This window comes from Falco rusticolus, chromosome 6 (genome assembly GCF_015220075.1).
Source record: "Falco rusticolus isolate bFalRus1 chromosome 6, bFalRus1.pri, whole genome shotgun sequence".
Classification (NCBI taxonomy): Eukaryota; Metazoa; Chordata; class Aves; order Falconiformes; family Falconidae; genus Falco; species Falco rusticolus.
Window position 1 is genome coordinate 4866314 of NC_051192.1, and position 21549 is coordinate 4887862.

The 21549-nt window shown below is 47.7% G+C and overlaps 1 protein-coding gene across 1 annotated transcript; it reads right to left on the reverse strand.

Moving 5' to 3' along the window:
- Nucleotides 1-12109: 12109 nt before the first annotated feature.
- LOC119150336 (cytochrome c oxidase assembly protein COX20, mitochondrial) lies at nucleotides 12110-16643 on the reverse strand. The gene is made up of 4 exons (XM_037392793.1): nucleotides 16481-16643; nucleotides 14268-14382; nucleotides 14071-14134; nucleotides 12110-13491 (listed from the first exon to the last, which is right to left on the reverse strand). Exons 1-4 carry the CDS (start codon nucleotides 16511-16513, stop codon nucleotides 13350-13352), a joined length of 354 nt encoding a protein of 117 aa, XP_037248690.1. The 5' UTR covers nucleotides 16514-16643; the 3' UTR covers nucleotides 12110-13349.
- Between the last annotated feature and the right edge of the window lie 4906 nt (nucleotides 16644-21549).

The window sequence follows — 21549 nt, forward strand, 5'->3', positions numbered from 1 at the left end:
GTTTTGGGATTGTCGCCATCAGGGTCTAAAATCCCTTTAAGGCTATAAAGAGGAAGAGAATGTATGAAAGCGGTGATGTTGGACAGTTTCAAACTCATTACTGTATACATGCTGAAATACTCGTGTTTCGTTAAAAATCTGAACTGGTGGTTGCTCTGTTAGAGATATCACATGTATAATCTCACAATTTTTTAACATGGTTATATGTATAGGGCAAAAGTCTTTGAGTTGCGCTTGCATCATGTAAATTCACTGAACCTATTTATTGTAAAACACGTGAGGGAAGGAGCGGGGGAAGAAACTGGACAGGGAGCAGGACAGGAGGGTTGTTGTGGATCATGAATCCTGGAGTCGGGACAGAGAGCTTCAATTTGTTTTAACTGCTATTTTGTTCAGATTTATGCTCTTGTAAAGCTGTAGTGGCAATGTTAGCTGCTAATTTCCTTGCATTTTAATGCCGTAAGACAGGGGAGAGAGAGAACCGTCCCAAGTCGGACTTGTGGCATACGTGTGAGAGCACATGTCACTGCCAGCATCTGGGCTTGGGAGTTGCCGCGTCCCTCATGGCGGCGTACAGACTAGCGGAGGCTTACCAGCAGCAGCCTAGGTGTAGAGTCGGTGTAGCGTGCTTGCAACTTTTTTCAAATGTTAGTCGATTTCTAAGTCTTCGGAAGTAAAGACAAAGTTGTGTTGCTCTTCTAGCCTTTATAGCAGATGACCTTGCATATTGACATTAAACATTAACAGCACCACCTCCTTGTTAATATTGCTTTAAGTCATCCCTTTTCTTTGAATGAGGAAAATGTAAAAGTGTCTTTAAAGGACTATTTAATGAATAGACCTGTGGGGGATCTAAACCCCAATCTGTTTTGCTGAAATGGAATTTTCTTTAGACTTGCAAAAAGACCTTAGTGTAATCGAAGTCCATCTCCCTTCTACCTTCCTCACCAGAACTAACACTTTGTATGGAGTGCTGATCCTTTGCTTATTTTGGTACTCTATAAAATTATATAGTCATAAACTGAAAATATAAGAGCCTACACTTAACTATGTGGTTGTAAAGCTTGTATTTTAATTCAAAAGTCTGGGATGTTTTGTTTTCAATTCTTCAATATATGGTGTTTGGAGGAAAAAAAAAAAACAACCCACAAAACAAAAAACGACAAAAAAGCCCCTTGACAACAGCTTGTACAGAAAGGCTATTACCTAGGAGATGGCTCCTAAAGGAAGCGAAGGCGGTGGAGAAGGGAGCGATGGCTCCAGGAAGGTGAGGGCAGCCCAGCTGTGCGTTGGCAGGGCGAGAGGGCTGAGCCATCTGCCGTGTTGAGTAACTCCTTGCAGCTTACAAGGACTTGTTTACACGAGGAGTACCTGTGCTGCAGCAGCCACACTGCTGGCAGCGGTGGTGCAGGGCTCGTGACGCCACGAGGGTTTGGGGTTCGTGTGTGCTGGGGGTTTTTCCCGAGTGGGAGTACAAAGTGGGTTTGCTTTTTTTTTTAATTAAAGGTGGTTTGGCTTTTTTACTAATTGGGGCGGGGGGAGGGTGTTGCTAATGCAAGTACAAAGCTGGAGAGCCTGGGACCTGGTTCGGTAGTAGGAAGGCGGTGTATGATGCCTGTGCAGCTATTGGTAGCAGTAGTGCTGCTGCTGCTGGTACTCTCGCTGCCCTGTCTGCTGAAGCTGACGGCATCTGTCATCTTACAACAGGTTGTAACCACCCTGCACAGCCACGTGTGCTTAGCTGCAGGCGGAAGGTCTGTGCTGGATATGTCAGGGTAGGGGGAAGTTCCCATTTAAAAATCAGATGAAAGACTACTCCAGTTGTATTTCTGCCTTTGCTAGTACATCACCTAGGATACACAGGGTGTAAACAGAGGTGCTTCCCTGACACACTGTGCTCTTAGAAAGGGGTAAGAGTAAATGGGCTGTGTAAGTGGGCTCTCACCTGTGGGACAACAGGGCCTGGCTTTTGTTGGGGGGGGGGGGGAACCTTTTGAGGTCCCAGCCCCCAGCCCTGCTGGCACGGGCTGGCCCCTCTGGCGTGCGGCGCGGGGCGCACTCAGTGGCGCTGGCATGTGCATGGGAGCTCCGCGTCCGAGTGCACCCATACGCAGGCTCCTTTTGGTGCCTATTGCAGGATAATTCTTGATCAGTAAAGATGTTTTTAGAAATTCTACTCCATTTTTCCAGTAGCAGAATGAATCAAACCCATGTTCCGGCAATGCCACCTGCGGTCTGTGCCACTTGAGTTAAAAAAAATACAAGATTATTCTTTATGGTGTAAGCTACTAGGTTTCCTTTTGTAATCTCTTCCAATGCTCTTGAGTGATGTTTTTAATAGAACTAGGTGATAAAGTCATCTTTTGAAGATTTGGAGGTTCCCTTGTTCGTGACCTTTTGGAAAACTAGGCCAGCGCTTTCTGAAAGCGTAACCTCCGAGTAAGCCACGAGAAGTCAGACCAAGTTAGAGATGCGAGGTACTTTAATACTTCTGCAGATGTTTAACTACCAGGGGTTGGGCTCTCCCGAGCAAAGTGTGTGTGTACTGGTAGTTGTGAACTATGGAGGTAAAAGTACGGACGGCTGGAGCTGTCTCAGCCTGAAGCGCTGCAGAGGCTGGGGAGAGCTGTGGGCCGGCCACCAGAAAAAGCCGGTGGGAGGGAAGCGGGCGCTTGGAAAGTGTCAGGGAACCAGCTGGGGCAAAGTTGGAGCAGCAGCTCCGTGTGCGGAGTTTGCCCCACGCCGGAGCCACCCCGTGTCGGGGGGGGCTGTAACAGCAGAGCAGCGATGAGCTTTGTGCAGCTTCTCTCTTGGTGTAGGGGTTTGCGTGGCAAGGCGTTAGTAGTGGCAGGGGTTACAGGGTTGGCTTTTGTGAGAAGCTTCCAGAAGCTTCCCCCACGTTTGGTAGAGCCGATGCCAGCTGGCTCTGAGATGGACCCACTGCTGGCCACGGCTGAGCCCATCAGCCACCGTGGCAGCACCTCCGGGGTGGTATATTAAGAAGGGGGGGAAATGACCGGACAACACGGTTGTGGTGGGGGAGGGGTGGGAACGTGTGAGAGCAGCAGCCCTGCAGCCCCCAGGTCAGGGCAGACGGAGGCAGGAGCTGCTCCAGGTGCCGGAGCGGAGGTTCCCCTGCAGCCCGTGGTGAGGACCATGGTGAGGCAGGCTGTGCCCCCAGCCGGGGGGGGTTCATGATGGAGCAGATCCCCACCCCCAGCCCATGGAGGACCCCACACCCGAGCAGGGGGATGCCCGAAGGAGACTGTGACCCTGTGGGAAGCCCATGCCGCAGCAAGGTCCTGGCAGGGCCTGTGGCCCCATGGGCAGAGGAGCCCAAGCTGGAGGGTTGCTGGCCAGGCTTGTGACCCCACAGGCAACCCACGCTGGAGCAGGCTGCTCCTGAGGGACTGCACCCCACGGGGGACCCACGCTGGAGCAGGCTGCTCCTGAGGGACTGCACCCCACGGGGGACCCACGCTGGAGCAGGCTGCTCCTGAGGGACTGCACCCCACGGGGGACCCACGCTGGAGCAGGCTGCTCCTGAGGGACTGCACCCCACGGGGGACCCACGCTGGAGCAGGCTGTTCCTGAGGGACTGCACCCCACGGGGGACCCACGCTGGAGCAAGCTGTTCCTGAGGGACTGCACCCCACGGGGGACCCACGCTGGAGCAGGCTGCTCCTGAGGGACTGCACCCCACGGGAGGGATCCATGCTGGACAGTGCATGGAGAACAGCAGCCCATGGGAAGGGCTGGTGTGTTGGAGAGGTTTATGGAGGACTGTCTGCCATGGGAGGGACCCCAGGCTGGAGCAGGGGAGGGGTGTGAGGAGGAAGAAGCAGCAGAGACAACGCGATGAGCTGACCACAGCCCCCATTCCCCATCCCCCTGTGCCACGGGTCGGGGGACGACATAGAGAAATCCGGAGTGAAGCTGAGGCTGGGAAGAAGGGAAGGGTGGGGAAAAGGTGGTTTTTCTGATTCAAATAGTAATAAATTAAACTAATTTCCCCAAGTCAAGTCTATTTTGCCCACGACAGTAGTTGCTGGGTGATCTCCCTGTCCTTATCCTGACCCACGAGCCTTTTGCTGTATTTTCCTTCCCCTGTCCGGCCAGAGGGGGTGGATGGAGTAGCTTTGGTGGGCACCTGCCATTCAGCCAGGGCCAACCCACCACCCTCAGTGCCCCCAGCATGAGCTCTCTTGCCCCAGTGCCACGGGCCCCTCTGGAGCGAGTCACTGCAAGGAATCAGCTGAAACTGGGACTTGGCCAGTAATTCATCTGGATGTGACTCCTGCCTTAGTTTGTCTTTCTGCCAGTGCTGGGAACGGTAGGAGGATTCAGCAATGCATCGGTTGCTACGTAAACTCAGCTGTAGCTTAAAAAAAAAAAGATGCTAAATGCTTAGCGCATTGTCAGCATCCAAAGGAAAAAAAAAACCAAAACCCAATGCAAATGTAAAAAAAGCTACTATTATAATTACTCATGAGGGTGACTTGATATACAAGTGTTACTTTAGAGCAAGTTTTTCTGTTCTCTTTTCTGGTTTAGTAGACAATCTTTGATCTGCAGAGTAATTTTGGTTCGGGAAGTTACTGAAATCAGAACTCTGGGTAAGACAGCTCAGCCATTTTTCCCCTCAAATGTCTTCATGCTCAAAAAATTTTTATGACTTGGTAGTCAAGGGCAGATGCAATTTACACTAACGATTTGGGGATGTGCTGCTGGTTAGCACACAAGGACTGAAAGGTGCTTGTTATTCTCCCTTAGGTCAGATGGCTGCTTACTAGGACATCTCTGGTAACTAATGTGGCATAAAAATGCAAGTACGGGTTTTCTGGTCTGAGCGTGGCCGTTGTTTCAGTCACGTTAGCCTATGTTAACTGTTCTGCCACCCGGTGCTGGGGGCTCTCCCCCACCAAGCTCCAACACGAACTACTTTGCCGTAGCTGTGGGGAGGTCTGTGCTGGCGAGGAGCACTGACGGAGCACGAGCTCTGACATGGTGCCCATGCCCAAGAGGGTTGCAAAAGAAAAAAGCCCGGAGTAGTCCTGAAGATCTCTCTGGATGCCAATGCATGCTTCAAATACCCCCGACTGTTTACAAGGTGAGAGAAGAGTGAAAGGCTCGATTCTCTCTTTTAGTCTCCATGTAACCAATTCACATGCGGGCAGTCTAGAGCTATGCTGGGGCTGTGCTGAGCTTTCAGCTTTGTGGGGCTGTTGAGCAAGCAGGTAAAATAAGCCCTTGTATTATAAAAGGACTTTTGTCTTTATGGTAAGAAGGTAGTAAGAGATGGGGGAGAGGAAATGAGTAAGCCCTGTTGGAGGGATTTACTGTAATTTGTTTTTTTTTTCTGAAACAAATGATACTTGGGTTTTGCTCACATCATGCTGAGAAGCAAGATTTGGAAATAGCTGAGCTAGCAGAGGCGAGTGCACAGGCAGCATCGTGTGCAGGCGGCGAGCAGCGGGGCGACGTACCAGAGCCTGGCACCTTCACGTCGTGCACACTTGGTCTTCTCTGCTTCATGCTCCCTGCTGCTGCCGCAGCACCCGGGGTGCTGCCGGGCCTCCAGCCCGCAAGCACTGCATCAGAGGGAATGAATTCCTCAAAGCAAAATGGGATGCTGCCTTGCATGGGTGGTCCTCTGCACCGCAGTGGGCTTTTTGTGCCTTGGGTTTTGCAGACTCTCCGTCTCTCAGTAGGTCCCAGGACGGCAGGAATGCTGTATGCAAGGCCCGCTGAAGATGCCATCCACCCCCCGGCTTGCAGCAGGACTGGCATGCGTACGCAGGTCAGCCAGGGCTTTGTCTGGCTGAAGCTTGAAAACCTGCAAGGGTGGAAATTATGTGACCTCCCTGCGCAACCTACTCCAGCGCTGCGCTGCCCCCGTAGCAAAACAGCTTGTCTGGCTCCCAAGCCAGAGTTTGTGGCCATTGCCCCTGCTGCATCACCTGCAACCATCAAGAGGCTCCTGCAGATGGTGTCAGGCAGTTACCAGGTCACCCCACAGCCTGCTCCTCCAGACCAAGTCCAACTCCTTCCACCGCTTTTCCAGAGGGTGTGCACTTGAGCTCCCTGACCACCTTGGGAGCCTTTCACTGGAGCCTCCATGGTTTTTCAACATCCTCATTGACTGGGAGGCCCAAAGCTGGACAGCAACAGTGGACACACTGCCTCAGCAGTGTCACATACCGGGGGATAAGTGCATCCCTTGATTTCTTGGCCGCGCACTTCCTGATGGAGCCCAGACTGTGGTTTGCCTTATTTGCAGTGAGAACACTCTCTTGGCCTGTGTTCAACTTGGCATCCACTGCGAGCCCCATCCTTTTCAGCAGGACGGCTACTCAGCTAGCTGCTTCCCAGCCTCCGGTGGACACTCCAGTATGCAAGCAGCCACATCATCATCATCATCATCATCATCATCATCATCATCATCATCATCATCATCTAATAACAAAACCAAAAACAACAACAAAACCACCACCACTAATAATAATAATAAAAATAATAATATTTTTTTTAAAAATCTAATTTATTGCTAAATAGCAAGCCAAGCACCTAAAAAGAAACATTAGATGTAACAACTTGTGCAAATTAAATGTCTTGTGCATCCTGTCTGTTTGCTGAGAAACCTCAGAGAAAGTGGCTGGGATGGCGCAATAAGAATTATTTCAGTACTTACATAGCAGAGAAGGCACAAACACTTAAATTGTCACAAAACGCATTTGGTTTCCAGACCTAGGGCCTTCCTTCAGTCACACCTTGTGTAAGAACTTGCGGGTCCCTTTTTTACAAGGAGTAGTATTTCCCGCGCAGAGCAGGGGCTGCCGGCACTGGGGCTGCCCGGCTGGCTCCTGCACGTGGCTGCGGCAGGAGCTGCTTTCTTGGAAAGGAAGGAGAAGGTGGAAGGAATCGTGGTTGACTCAGTGCTCCGGTCCACGGGGCAGCACGCTGAGCCCAGCCCTGCTTGGCATTGAGGAAAACTCCACGGTCTTGCTCAGTGGTGAAGAAAGCGGAGGCCGGGAGACGCTTCCAAAGAAACCAGCATCTCCCTGGGGGGTCCCAGACATCCTCGGGAGGGGGCTGCTGCTACCGCTTCGGCAGCCGTGTTGGCACAGCCCCGGGATATTTATGTGCCTCCATGGCTTGGCAGCTGGCCAGTCCTTTTTTATTTTTTTCCTTTAAAGAAACACCCACAGAAGAGAAACTAGAGACTCCCAACAGTTTCTTTCGGCAGATCCTAGTACAGAAAATGAAGAAAAGATTTCAGGAATGATCTTGCTTTTATAGATACTGCCTTGAGAGGTGGATTACCCAGCAAGTACCAAGTGTAAGTATCCTTGTCCGTCTAATTCCGGAACAAACCAGTGAAAATTACACTGCTGAAAGCAACCAACAGGTTGTAGGGGGCAAGGAGGGAGTGCACGGGTTCCTCCTTGAATGGTGGCTGTATCTTAGGAGCTGCAGTTAGTGTGGATCCCATGGGAGGTCACCAGGAGATGGACGGTGTTGCTGATGTATCAACTGATGTACCAGCAAGTTAACTATGAATTCTGTCAGGTTTGCTGCCATACTGGGAGTAGGCGATTTCATACGGGGCTGTGGTTTGCGGCATCTCACAGCCCTGCAGCTCTCGGAGCATTCCTGAAGCGCAGGCAGCACGGCCGCACGCGTGTGTCCACGAGTGTGTGTGTGCACGGGGGCACCCGTGGCTCTGCTTGAACTGAACGTTATCCTGAGGGAGCGGCTTGCTGGCCCTGTGGTAGCTGGGGACTCTGTGACCCACCTAGATGCTCCTGAGATACATCTTGAGAGTGCACATGCTGGTGGTATCCCCAGTAGGATGAATAGTGATGCAGAAAATGGTGAGTAGAAATGAACGGTGACCGGCTTTGGGGATGGAGAGGACCATCGTGCTGGTCAGTGGGGGTAAGAAGCCCTCTGCAGCCGGGGTTCACAGGGGCTTGGTGAGGTTTAGGAAGAAAAGGCTGAGCTCTTTTTACCCGTCTGGGAGCCCAAGCTGGCCGCTGCTGAAGAAGGCGGCACTTGGAAACTGTCGGAACTGAGAAAGTAAAACGAGTTCTGTCACAGCCTCCCAATGCTGCCTCAGGGTGACCCTCGAGGGCTCTAAATGTTGGATGAAAGTGTTACAAGCACAACAGTGGTAGCTCCAGATTTCTTTGGGGGGGGGCCTGAACAGAGCGTCATCCCCTCTGTTTTGAGGAGCAGATCGCTGGAATATTTTTTTTTGCTGTATATTTGCTTTATGAAGGATTCCTGCCACAGCCATTTGTGATAATGTATCTGCCTGATAACAAAATAGTTATTGGCTTTTCATCTTTGCTGCTATCATCTCAGCCAGAGCCTGAATGTTTCCTGACGGGGAAGGGGACGTTAGCTTCCCTTAGATCACTGAAGTAATGTATCCTAAATGTTCTGTTAGCGGGGATTGTGGGCGCCCTGGCTGTGAGTTTGCTCAGAAGGAGCCACAGGCAAATGGGCTGGGTGGATCTCTCATCCCGTTTCCACCGCATCTGTGCAGTGTCACAGCGATGGGGTGGTAAAGGAAGATCTGTCTCATGGTGTTTGGCCACCTGCGGAAGGTGAAGGTGGTAAGAGCTCTTGACCTGGGTGATGGAAAGCATGAGTATCAGTTGGAGTTGTAAAGCTTGTAGGTGAACTCCAAAAACCTGTGCGTGAAGACCAAGATGTCTCATGGATAAATGCACACAGTGATCACCGGAGTTGATCACAAGCCATGTGCCATCAACGGGAGAGATGATCTGTTGTCTGGGGAGAGAAGCCACCATGGCTGAGAGCTCCCCTGCCATCTAACAGCATTTGACAAAATAAACAAGGAGTTAAAAAAAATAAGCAAACCAGCATTTCCTTCTCTCCAGAGCATGAAGACAGAGAGGGGGAACCTTTGCTTCTGTTAAATAGATCACCACGCTATGCAGGCTCGGTATTTTTGGAGCTGTGGCCAGTCTAAAGAGCCCTGCAGTGCTGTCTGGCTGCTCCCACGGCACGGTGTGGCTGCTGCCGGGGGCTCCTGGCACGGCCGGGGAAGCGGAGGGCTCTGAGGCAGTCTCGCTTACAATAGATGACAGAAGTTGGAAGGATTAAAATATCTTCCTCAGAACAAGCTGCTCTTAAGTCTTTCAAATGAGCAGATCCAGGGATGCTGTGACCTCTTCCTGCGGGAACAGGCAGACCCGCTGCTGGATGGCTCTCAGGCAAACTGTGAGCCCACACAGAAAAAATAATAGCACGTGAAAACGTGGGGGCCTACAAACAGTTTTAACCAGGGTGCTGCCAGCCATGAAAAAAAATCTGCATTTTCCTCCCATCATCTCATCTAAGGCTCTACCTTCCCTTCACGAGCCTGCTCCCCTGCCCCCATCTGAAGGTTTAGCAGCCATGCCTGCTTAGTGTAATATTTCCATTTTAAGCGTAAGTATATATGTTGCAAGGCCTTGAGTCACGTCAACTAAAACTCAGCTCCACTTCTGACATTTAATTAATTCTTTGCTCTTCAACTAAAAAAAAAAAAAAAAAAATCATTGAAGCATCATCCAAACATACTGTAAAACCTTTGTTTTGATCAGTTTTCCAAAATCTATTTGTTTCAAACTTTAAATGGAGCAAACCAAACAACTTTCACTGGTGACCACTGGGCTTTTGCGTTAAACGCTTGGATAGGAATGAGAGAAGTACGGGGATTAGTCCACTAAGCTGGCAAAAATCGTTCACTTGGGAGCTCATTACAACCCAGTTCCCACAGTACTTCATTGTTACCTGGGTTGCTTACACCAGAAATAACAAATGTACTTCCCCTCGCCCACTTAAAAAATGAAATAAAACATCACCCTACCAAGAGCCAGGCTCCGTGGCAGGAGGTGACCTTTCCTTTGCAGCACGGGAAGATCTGGGGTGGGTGGTGGTGCACACAGACCAGCCTGGAAGCCTGCAAAATGCAGGGAGAGCCAACGCCTCCCAAAAATCTCTGCTTGGGTACAGCTGTAAATGACGAGTTTGGGGTGACGCTTATCATCGCCTCTGCTGCCAACTTCCAAACGGTTCCTGGGTGCTGAGCCTGGCACAACGGTCGGTGGCTGAAGCATGGACATTTGCTTTAGTGAAGGCGCTGAGGAGCAGCCACATCTGCTCGCACACATCTCTATTAATGGAGATAGCAATTCACCTCAGATTGCCGTGTTCCTGCCCGTTGCCTTGACGGTGACCTTCTGGAACGGCTTGGAGGACAGGCGCCCTTGCCGTGCGCTCCTGCAAGCACCTTTTCCCAAAAGTATCGCTGCCGGGGGGAGTGGGAAGAGCAAGGTGTGGAGGAGCACAACAGGCCACAAACCCACCTGTTTATTTTGGTGGTGGTTTAGATTGCTTCAAGGGAGGATTTGAACTTCAGGGATAAAAGCTAAGCGTGCTTGTCAGTCACCATGGAAGTCACCAAGTAACGTTAACTCAGTAAAATAAACAGGATTTTAGCAACTTTATAGCTTAAAGTTCCTATACTTCATTCTCTCATTCAGAGGGGCTGAAACCCAAACGTCTTCAAAATTCGTATTTCTCTTCCTTTCTGGGAACTGTCTGGTAAGCTTTAATTTGAGAAATATTTTGAACCTTGTTAAAACAAGAACTATCACATCTGTCATTAGCAGCAACACTTAAAGATATCAAGTCTGACTATAAAACACAGATGGATGCTGTGTATTTCCACCAATAACTTAGATTTAAAAAAATTAGAGTTAATAGGGATATGGCTCACTAGCTTAAAAAATAGTTAGGGAATTGTTTTCAAATGTTAAGATTACTCCTATTAAGTTACAACAATTTTTTGTTTTCTTGTGAATGTACCCTAATTTATGACAACTAATAACTTTGAGATTTGGGGGTTTTGTCCTGTCCTTCACCTTTTCAACAGGGGGTTGTAACCCATCAGTCCCTTTCAATCCACTTCCCATAGCTGGCGCAGAAGCAGCTGTAGCTGTAGCGAGGAATTATGCCAGACTTTTTCCCCTGCACGTTTAACCATGAGCATTCTTCCCCCTGCTATTCCACCCCCACTGAGTCCTGCTCACAGCTTACTCGCCGTAACCCCCCCGCCCCCCTCAGTGAAGGCTCCGACTTTTGGTTAGCTCAATTCCACCTCAAGTTTTACTAGCTAAGGAAGCTCAAACGTGCCGGCCACACTGCCTGCACATCGCCTCTTTCCCCATTTTTCTGTTAACATCTGGCATACTCACTTTACACTTTGCACAGTGGAGCAGAAGTATTAGATCAGTTATCTGTGCAATGCAGATACATCTGGCATGTCAAAGTTACTGGCCAGAATTGCTAATACTGTAGTTAAGCTGCTGTTGAGCTAATATCCTTAAATGCAGTAGCTTAAACCAACACCAAACAACACCGGAGAGGATCTAATGCTGCAGTTTTCCCCAGATTTTTTAAATTTACAGAATCTCATGATGCTTCTCCTTTTTTCTCATCAGTCACAGTACTTGTGCATTTTGAAGGGTGCCATTATGTGCATGCTGACTTTTTTCCTGTCAGTACAAACCAGCATTCTCTTCTTTCTCTACAACTGCTCTTTGCCAAAGAGTAAATTTTCATCTGCCTGCTTTTGTTTCCTAAACTCCCCGGCTGAACTATGACCTCGCAGCCAAAAGACCCCCTGCTTAGGTTGCAGTTCCTTTTCTTAGGTCAGATAGGAAAGAACTCAACCATGTATTAAAATAGGCCATTGCTAAGTCCTGGTTTGTGGCTCGCTCCGTTCCCCACTGCTGCTCCAAGGGCTTTACGAGGCAACAGCTCCCACCCCAAAGGGAAGGAGCCTCCCCCCACCCCCAGCACAGAACCAGGGGAAACATTTTGCTCTTCAGAATTAAGTTAGCTAACTGTTAACTTCTGAGTTTAGACTTTGCAGTGAGGGCAGGAAGTGTTTCACTGCGCTAGTTCAGGTTTTCTGGAGTCTTTACACGTAAAATTATTAAAATGAATGGCCTCCATAAAAACCTTTTTTTATTGTTTTCTCCAGAAGAAACGAAAGGAAGAGGGGAAAAAAGGAAACAGAGTGTACAGGTTTGTTTTCCTCTTGTAAGAGGCTAATCCACAGGGGGTAAAAGTTTAATTATCTCAGTGTAAATAACATGTTTGTTTAATGCTTTCAAGTGTATTTCCAAATTAAATAAGTAGAGCAACGCTGCTGTTTACAACTGGATTCCCAAACCTCCCCACACCAACCTGAGTTAAGAACAGATCACAAACTCCCTCAGACAAAGTATAAGGTGGGGGGAAAGGACTATTTTTGCTCAGTGAATGCCTGACCAAAAAGTGCTTACAGCATAATACACTATAAATCATTTTGTGAAAACAATAAATACATTGTGTCACTGATGTAAACAGAAGCAAGGAATGTTACACCCATCACTCATCTTTTTACCAATATGCAATTAGACCTAACACTGTATTTCCAAGTAAGATGGTTTCCTTAAAAAAAGTACCACTATATAATTTCAACTGAACGTGTACCGTGAAATATACAAGTAGAATATGCCTTTTTTGATTTAAAACCCCACAAAACCTACTGACCATCAGTACTTACAAAAAATACTAAACAAAATTATTACTCCACCAATTGTAAAGCAATGCCCTAAACAGAAGCGCAAGATTTTTAATCGAGTAAAAAGATTAGTTACATACCTTAGACTGCTTCTGAAATTTGGTTTTATTCTTGGTTTCACACAGAACAAAGATGGAAATCCTTCAACTTCACAGTGTATACACATTATCTGAAGTTATTTTGCAGCTGAAATCTCACAAAGGCTACTGATATCACCCATCTTGCACAAACAAAGAATTCACCTACTGTTCAAATATTCCTGGTTTTACAAACAGCACAATTAACAGTAGCACTGAAGGATCCATTTACTCAAGACAACAGCTGATAAAAATACTTCTCTGTATTTGAATGAGATCTAATTAGAACTTTGCTAAAACGAACCATTCAGTTTATAATGGAAGTTAACACAGTCCCAAAACACTGTCATTAATCCTCCGAGTGCCTGCAATACACCCCATCGGTTCCCAAATGTGTGGTAGGAGGTCATTTCTCACTGTGTACATAGTCATACACATACACGAAAAAAAGGCAAGCTTGTACACCGACTTCACAGATTTGCTATGAATTTCTTGCTTGGATTTGCTAGGAAAACCAGCATGATTTATCAGGTTCAGGCACCTCACCCATTCACAGGGAAGACTGCCATTCTTGGACCACCTTCTCCCACGGCTGTATTAGCCCACAATTCCTCCATAGCAGGCTATGAATCACTTCTTTCATTGCCAGTTTGTTTTCTTTCTGGATCAAGAGAACTGCCTTCAAATAAAATTTTGTTTCTCATTCCTTCTTTAAGCACTCTTTGGCGGATCCTCTGTTGGGCCAAATTGTACCTGCAGTAAAACCTAGAGGAGGGGATGAAAAGAAAACGTAATTCCCTGCTTAATACGTGACAAATCAGAGTTACTCAGCCAGCTGAAAAGTTGAAACCACATATAATAACGGTAGTAAAAGTCATTATGAAATGATGCACCATGAAAATACTTGGCTAACTGCTATTTCTTTAAGGCAAACATTACGCAGCCACTGAGGAGCAAGATATACAAGCCCAATGGAAAATGCTAATTTCTGCAATATGGAAATTAATTTAATGACCTTGTAGTATGCTGCCTTTATAATTAGGACAGAAGGATGGCATATGTGAAGGAAAAAAGAAAGAATTAAGAAAGACTGAAGTAACTGGGTGGCTTGACCTCTTAGGATTCAAGAAACAATAGCAAGTTTTTTTAAAAAAATAACAAAAATTCAAAGACATTGAACTCTCTTCCTTTAAAAAAATAAATATTTGGGGGAGAAGGAAGAGGACGCTTTGCCAGGCAAGATTTGTATGGAGTTTCTAAAACACTGTGAAAGGTCACACGGGGATCACGTTGTACAAAGCAGCCAACATAGGTCTGTGAAAATTCAAGAAGAGTTTTACATACCAGTATCCTAACATTGTGCAAATAAAGCCACCAACTGCAAAGTCACAAGATCTTCTAACTCTACCTGAAAGAAAAACAAAAATCCTCAGAAAAAACCTTGGATGACTTCCCATTATTAACAAAACCTAACAGCACATACAAATCAATTTTTCCTTGCAGAAATATGTATCTAAAAACTAGAAGGAGTAAGTACTTACTGGTTGCTAAAAAATGTCCAAGACCCACAACTAAAGATCCCAGGGATCCATAGAGCACTGACTCTCGTGCACATGGGACGCTTTTGACATCAAGAAATCCTAGGAGTTTAAAGGACTGTAAGAAAAAAAACACACCATAGATTTAAAAAATTGCTTTTGTAGAAGTCTACGATACCAACTCCACAGTAAAACTGAATCGTTGTCTGAGGAGTCAGAAATAATCACTTGAGGATTTCCTACTTCCAGGGTTATATCTGAGGAAAAGGGAACATACACAGCTGCGTCAGGAATAGTTTCCAAAGAGTTAACTATTGATTTAGGCAACATCATTTTGTACAAACCTGTTGATCCATCCTTTCTATTGAATATTACAAAGGAACGATTTCATTTTTTCCTTTACATTCCCCCAAAAAGGAATGGAGAAAACCTTTAAGAATCCAGGATCTTTATTCAAAGCCAACAGACATCACAACAAACAGGGAAGGTTACAATCAATTATGCCATTAGTTATGCCACATAATTTTAGTACCTGAAAAGGCAAATGTGCTTGGAGAAAAAAAAAAGCAAAGTTACTGGAGATTGTTCAAGTAGCAGAGAACCTTATACTGAACACTGAATAAAAACATTTATAAACCAGTAATTTTTAGCCTAATCCTACGTATAGGCAGGGGCTGTACACAGAAATTCTTCTATATACAACAGATAAGGTTTAAACGAACCTACCAGTAAAAATTATTTGAACTATTTCACACACTGTCGCACATCTGTGACCTACCCTAGCTAGCATCTATCAGTTTTCTATTTTCTATTTAAATATTTCTATTTAATTTTCAAATGGAAATTACATGTGGCATTCATAAACCCAAATGTGAACTGACAAACATGTTTTGCATTTCAGAGGTGCCTACGCTGGCTCCAGCATCATCTAAGCCTTCTAACTTGGAATACAACTCTTATTTCCCACCTGACACATCCTTGCAAATGCACCTTGGTGCCACAAGCAGGAGTGAGAAACTACGTACAGAAAAGCCTCAAGATAACATTGGTCAGGGTTAATGTGGCTACACTGTAGTAACATCTGCACATCTTTCGCTAGGGCATGAAAATTCATCTACATTCTATCGTGTTTAAACCCTTAGACCATTAAATACCACATGTGCAACTGTGCCAACTGAATTCTTGTGTAAGATGCTTTTAAAATGGTTTTGTTTTTTCTTGGTAAAGCTACGTACTTGGACAAAGTATATTTTGAAGATGAAGTATTATAGTTAACTATCTGTGGAGGGCTGACGGCTCTGTGAGACACTGTGAGAGGTCTGACTGGTAATGGGGATGGCAAGCATCTGACAACAGCTGGATTTGTATGCACGCACGGAAATCCCCATCAATAATTTTATCCATGTTCCCTATGGACACCCATCAGCTGTTTCCACATAATCCCCGCGTACAAGTGAGACAAACAGGATTTGGTCTAATCTCCTAATGAGTAATTTCAAGTACTCTCATATGGAAGAAGTCATGCGATATGTTGCTGTTGTTGGCTAAGAAGGTATCCCTGCCACATCCATGCAGCATGAGGCAGCCTTTTAAAATAGTATTTCACCTGTTGCTATACTTGAAATCACTGATTGCGACGCTAACTGCTGCCGTGACATAGGCTCAAGCGCCATGGCAGTGTTTCAGCCTGGAGAAAGCCTTGAGGAGGGTCTGTGGGGAAACATGTGCACACGCACTCCCCTTCACTTGGCCCTGCGTGGGTTTCTGTGTGCTCTTCCCGTTATTTCCTCTGGAGAAGAAAAACCCTGCGGGGCTTCAAGACTGGTGTGCGAGAGCCCCTGTTCTCCTCAGCGCTGCTGGCGCCACCGACACGCGTGGGCGCGGGGAGCTCCTCCTCCTCCTCCTCCTCGTCTTCCTCCTCCCAGCGCCCGGCAGCGCTTCAGCGGGGCGCTCAAGGAAACCTTCAAACGCGTGGAGACCCCCACGCACGGCCACCCCCCTGCGCCTGGGGGGCTCCAGACCCGGCCCTGCCGCCTCCCGCCGCCCGAGCTCCCTCAGCCGCCCGCCCGCCCGCAGCCGGCCCGGCCTGAGGGGCTGCTGGCGGGGCATAGGGGCAGCGCTCCGTAGAGGAGGGAGGGCTACGGCCACGTTCGGGGCGAGAAGGGCCCTCGCCGCACTGCCCCCCCCGCCCAGTACATCCATCCCGCCTCCGTTACCTTCCTCGGCTCAGAGTCGCCCTCGCCCGCCATGATGCGACAGCGCCTTTCCCGGCCCGCGCCCCCTCCCCCGCCGCGCACCAGCGAGGCCGGACTACGGCCGCGTAGAGAAGGCACGGGGAGCGGCCGCTCTAGCCGCCCCGGCCCGCCCCATCTCTATGGTGCCCGCGGGGCGGGGAGGGAGGGGGACGGCCGAGCGTGCCGGCGCCATTTTAGGTCTAGCGCTGAGATTCCAGCAAAATCCTTTGTTCAGTGAAATGGGTCACGGAGCAGGGCGCGCGCACGCACGCACGCACGCCGGGGCGGGAGGGGGAGGGGGGATGAGGAGGAGGAGGCGGGAGCGGGCGGGCGCTGGCGCTCAGCCCGGCCACCCCCCCCGCCGCTCCGGGCGGGCCCCTGTCTGGCCCAGGCCCCGCCGTGCGTGGGGGGCTGTTTTCTGTGGGGGGGCTTTGGGGGGCAGCCCCGGCACCCTGAGAGGCCGGTGCCGTGTCACTCGTGTCCTTTATGCGTGGGGGCCACAGGCGGCCTGCACAGGCCTCCCTGCTGGTTTCAGGCCGCAGCGCCCCGCCGCGGGACGCAGAGAAGGTTAAAAGCAGCTCCCTGCGCTGTGGTGTGCCATAAATCCCCGAAGAGAGGCCCTGCCTGGTGGCCTAGGCCCCGGCCAGTCTGAGCTGAGTTATTAAAAGCTAAAAGAGTAATAACACGGCTAGGAGACGTAAATGTGCTCAGTGAGTAGCCCTCAGTGGCAGAGGGAGGTGGTAGGTCCTTCCCTGGGGGTTGGCAGCCAGAGCTGCACGGCGTGGCAGGTGGGGTCTCCAGGAAGGTGCTGGAATGGGGTGAAGAAAAGGGCATGTGCAGCTGGGAGAGGGCGTCCTGGTGGCAGGGAGAAGGAGACAGAGGAAGAATGATTTCAAAAGCAAGTGCCCTTGAGGATGGTTCGGGGCGGGATGTCTGCAACTAAATTAGAGAAAACCCTAGTGGATTTGTTACCGAAATCTCGGAATGAAGAACTTACCGACACCAATGTGATGTAGATAAGCAGACGCTTCTTTATTGATGGCCGGGTGCGTAAGTGAGGCCTCTCACGATCAACGCACACCATGGTTCAAAATCATGCACCTTATATAGAACTTATTCATGCATATTCATTAAATATTCATGCAGAATCATGATATTTCCCGAAAATCATTAACACACTCTCCTCCCATATCCAATTCTGCGCAGTAAAGGTTAGAAAGGTCTAGAAATGGGTCTGGGGTATTATTCGGGTGGGTGGTACTTGAGTCAGTGGTCGCGATACCCCCTGCCGGAATTACCTTTCACTTAAGGTAACTGTTTCTTGACAGGTAGCTATGAGTTGCTTCACTTGACTCTACCCAGTTCACATTAATTCCCATTTTGACATTTTAGTACATTCTCCTAGGTTACATATAAACAATCATCTTGAATCTTAAGTCCGTTATCTAAGTTCTAAACATTCCTACTAGGTGATTCTGACCAATTCCTTCGGCCTTGGTACGGGGTTATACAGAGGATTTCATAGCAGCTATAGCTGTACAAATAGAAGTTTCATTAAAATATTTCTTATAACTCTATATTCCTATTAAAATAACTGTGTAAAATCAAATGTGGTTAATTAATTCTAACTTATTAGCAAATCTGTGACAGGTTCAGTGAGGGTAAGTCCTGTGCTAAATCAGGTAGACATCCTGAAAACGGTCCCTGAGACACGTAATTGTACCTGTAGTGATATCTAAAGAGGTAAATAGTGCTAAGTAGCATAGGACAGAGTTTTATAGTTCTGCAAGATACTGTAACAATAATTTTGCTGCAGGAAAACAAGTGCCTACCTGCTGAGTAGTTAAATTTAGAAACTTTTCTCTCTTAGCAGTGAAGTGTAACAGGGATGAGAAATGCTCTTTGGTTTAAAAAATGGTATGTCTCAAAACAGGGTTACTTTCCTAGGGGAAATGAGATCTCTCCAGACCTTGCTAAATATTATTTTTGTATGAGGTGTGATTTTTTTAACCCTGTGGTCTTTTTCACAAAACAAAATTTAGGCCTATCTTGGGTTTTTTTTCTGTCATTATGTGTTTTCAGGATGTTGGAAACAATCTGCTTTTACACATAATCAATTTTCATGTATCATGAGTTGAAAAGTGCTACTGTACATTTACAGAAGCTATTTTAAATTTCTGTTGGATTAGAAACAAGTCTCAATCCTTCCAACAGTCCCAATCTAGCACCATTTTATCATCTTTGTGGACTTTGCAGGCAATGCTCAGAATTCGTGGAACACTGATTTATTATGTTTACTACCCATTTTTAAAAGATCAGTGAACATTGCTTGAACTGTGAGTAGTTTAGCCTGTTTAATATATATTATATATGTAGTGCTGCAAACGCAGGATGTTTGCTATAATACGTGAAACCCAAAATTATTGGCATGATCTTTCTGTGGAAAATTTTGTAATGTCTCTTCTTATCTTAGTTGGCCCCCAAAAATGTAATAGCATTTTATTAAGCAATGATAAACTTTGATGACTATAGTGAGAAATCCCAAGAGCATACTGATATGCCTGCCATTAACAAGGCCACAGTGGTGAAAAGTAGACACTGCTTTTACTGCCGATGAGGTGGCTTGGCCTGCAGAAGTTTGTGTTTTTAAGGAGAAGAATGGAAAGATCTTTTTTTGCTTTGAAACAGGAAATTGATTTTAGAATGAAGGTGCTGGAGAGCAGAGCACACAAACTGAGCATCTTCTGGCTGGTAGTCAAGAATAGGCTAAGGAGAAGTGTGTGGTTTTCCCTACGTGTCAGTTATCCCTTTTCCAAATACCTGATCCATACAAATTACACAGAAATATCCATTGACAATAAATGTATCATTCTAATTTTTTCGTCTTCTCTTTGGTACTCATTGATCTGCTTTATCGCTGCACCTCACAGTTCTGCTTCATCTGTTTTAGCAGTTGCTCTAAAGGTAGTAACTGTTACCCTTGGAGGAATTGGAAGCATGCAGAGGGCTGCTTGGCAGTGCTTGGGAGCAGGGCAGACACTTGAGCTGGAGCCTCCTTAGCTTAAAAGCAGAGGGGCCACTGGCACAACACTTTAGGATAGCCTGAAGTGTGTGGCTGGCTTTCCTTCATGGCCTGTAGGGACCTGAGATGTTGGGGTGTTGGGGGGCTTGGGGCGATGTCCTCAGGCTCTTGAGGAGGGCAGGGCTCTTGAAGCAGGGGCCTCGTACTTCTGCTTTTCTCCCGATGTGTTTTGAAAGCTCTGGACGTAGGATGTTCTTTTTCACATGCAGGATTTGAATAAAAATGCAGATAACTAATTCTAGCTAGCTAAAATGCAGGTTTTAGCCTGGTAGCTGATGAAGTGGGATGAGGCTCTGCGGGCATGCGGTACTGTTCCATGTGTGAGGGTGGTAGTACAGGGAATGCGCCTGCTGCCTTGCCAGCATGATTTGCTACAAGGGCTGGACCAACCTTTGATTAAACCCTTGGTACAGCTGGCCCAGCAGAGGCACATCTTGGAGCATCTCTGTTGTATCCTATCAGTGTGTCCTACAGGGAAGGTGGCTGAGCAAGAGCCCTGGCCTACGTGCCTTCGGCCATTGACAGGGACACTGCGCTGTTTCTGGAAGCTGGGCACCTTGTGTATACCTTTGGGATTGCTGCCTTGGTTTTCTGATGCTAAAGGACATGACTGATACAGAAAGATCTTTCCGTAATGACATTATCTGGAGCTGCAGACCCTTGGAGAAGCTGCCTATGCACGCTTAGTTTTCCCCATCGCAAAGTGGTGACTGACACTCGCTCTCAGTGGTTTGAACTTTCCCTATATTTATGCAGTCCTTGTTTTTATTAGTGGTGATCAAAAAGGTGTAGCATCCTTCAATGGGAAGCTGCATGCCTGTCCACTCCATCCTGAAATTGCCAGCTTGGGAACGGTTTGGATTGGTCTTTGGCAGCAATCCTTTTTCTGTCCCATCCCCCTTCACCTCCGTGTTTAAAGGTCAGGCCAGGCAAAAAACTCTTGTCAGTCCAGCAGTGAGAAAGAGGTGACCGCGTACAGGACATGGAGCAGTGGGCAAAAGGCACTCGCGTCACAACAGTGCAGACGGGAACCTGGCTGGCTGGCTGACTTGTCCAGTGCTTATTTCCTTCATCACACAGAGCACTTTCATGAGGAATCTGAACCTATGTGCAAGGATCTCATCACTTGTGAAACAGTTCAGGCTGTACTCCCTAGGAGGAGCAAGCCATCACACAAACGTGGAATTTCCTACCTTTAGCAGTTACTCCTAGACCACGTAGCTTTGTGGAGAAGCAAGGACCTGAAAAAGGTGTGACAGCCTGTCCTAAGAAATACATTTAACAGGCAGTATGGATGATAACCACTTCAGATTGATGGCTACCATAGAATTTCCAGATAATAAGCCTTCAGTGAGATGAATTAATCTCCGCAGGGGTTGCGTGCTCTGCCCGGGTAGGTTGTGAAGGCAGTCCTGGTCTGTCTGTAGCAGTTGTTACTGGCAAGTAGGGGCTGCTCTGCCTGTCAGTATCGAACCACTCTCAGCTTTGCCTTTCAGCTTAAAATGTTCCAGACTGGGCTCCCAGCACCAGCAGCAGTCCCAGCCTTCCTCTTCTTTGCTGGGCCATCCTGCCTTCTCCTTTGTACCACCAGCTCTGCCACCTGATGCAGCTGAAAAGTAACGCTACACAAGAAGCTGTTTCCCGGCCAGTGTGAGGGGAGAAATGCTGATCTTTCGAGAGCAGTGCAGAGTGAGATCAAGTGCTGCAAGAAATTGCTCTGCTGAAGGTGTTGTTTGCTAGGTACCAGGCTGTTAGGTTCCTGGGCTAGTAGTTGAGGCATGGCGCAAGACAAATTTTGGAGATGTCCACAGAGTATTTTTTATCTGTCTTCATGGTCACCCTGAAGCTACTTAAATAGCAGCCCAGCAATTGCTTGTGGTGATCATGTGCTGTTGCGTAAGCTGTGAAAGCAAGGGGGACACAGAATTGCCAGGAGGAAGATGGTTATTCCACACATGTCCTCAAGTTG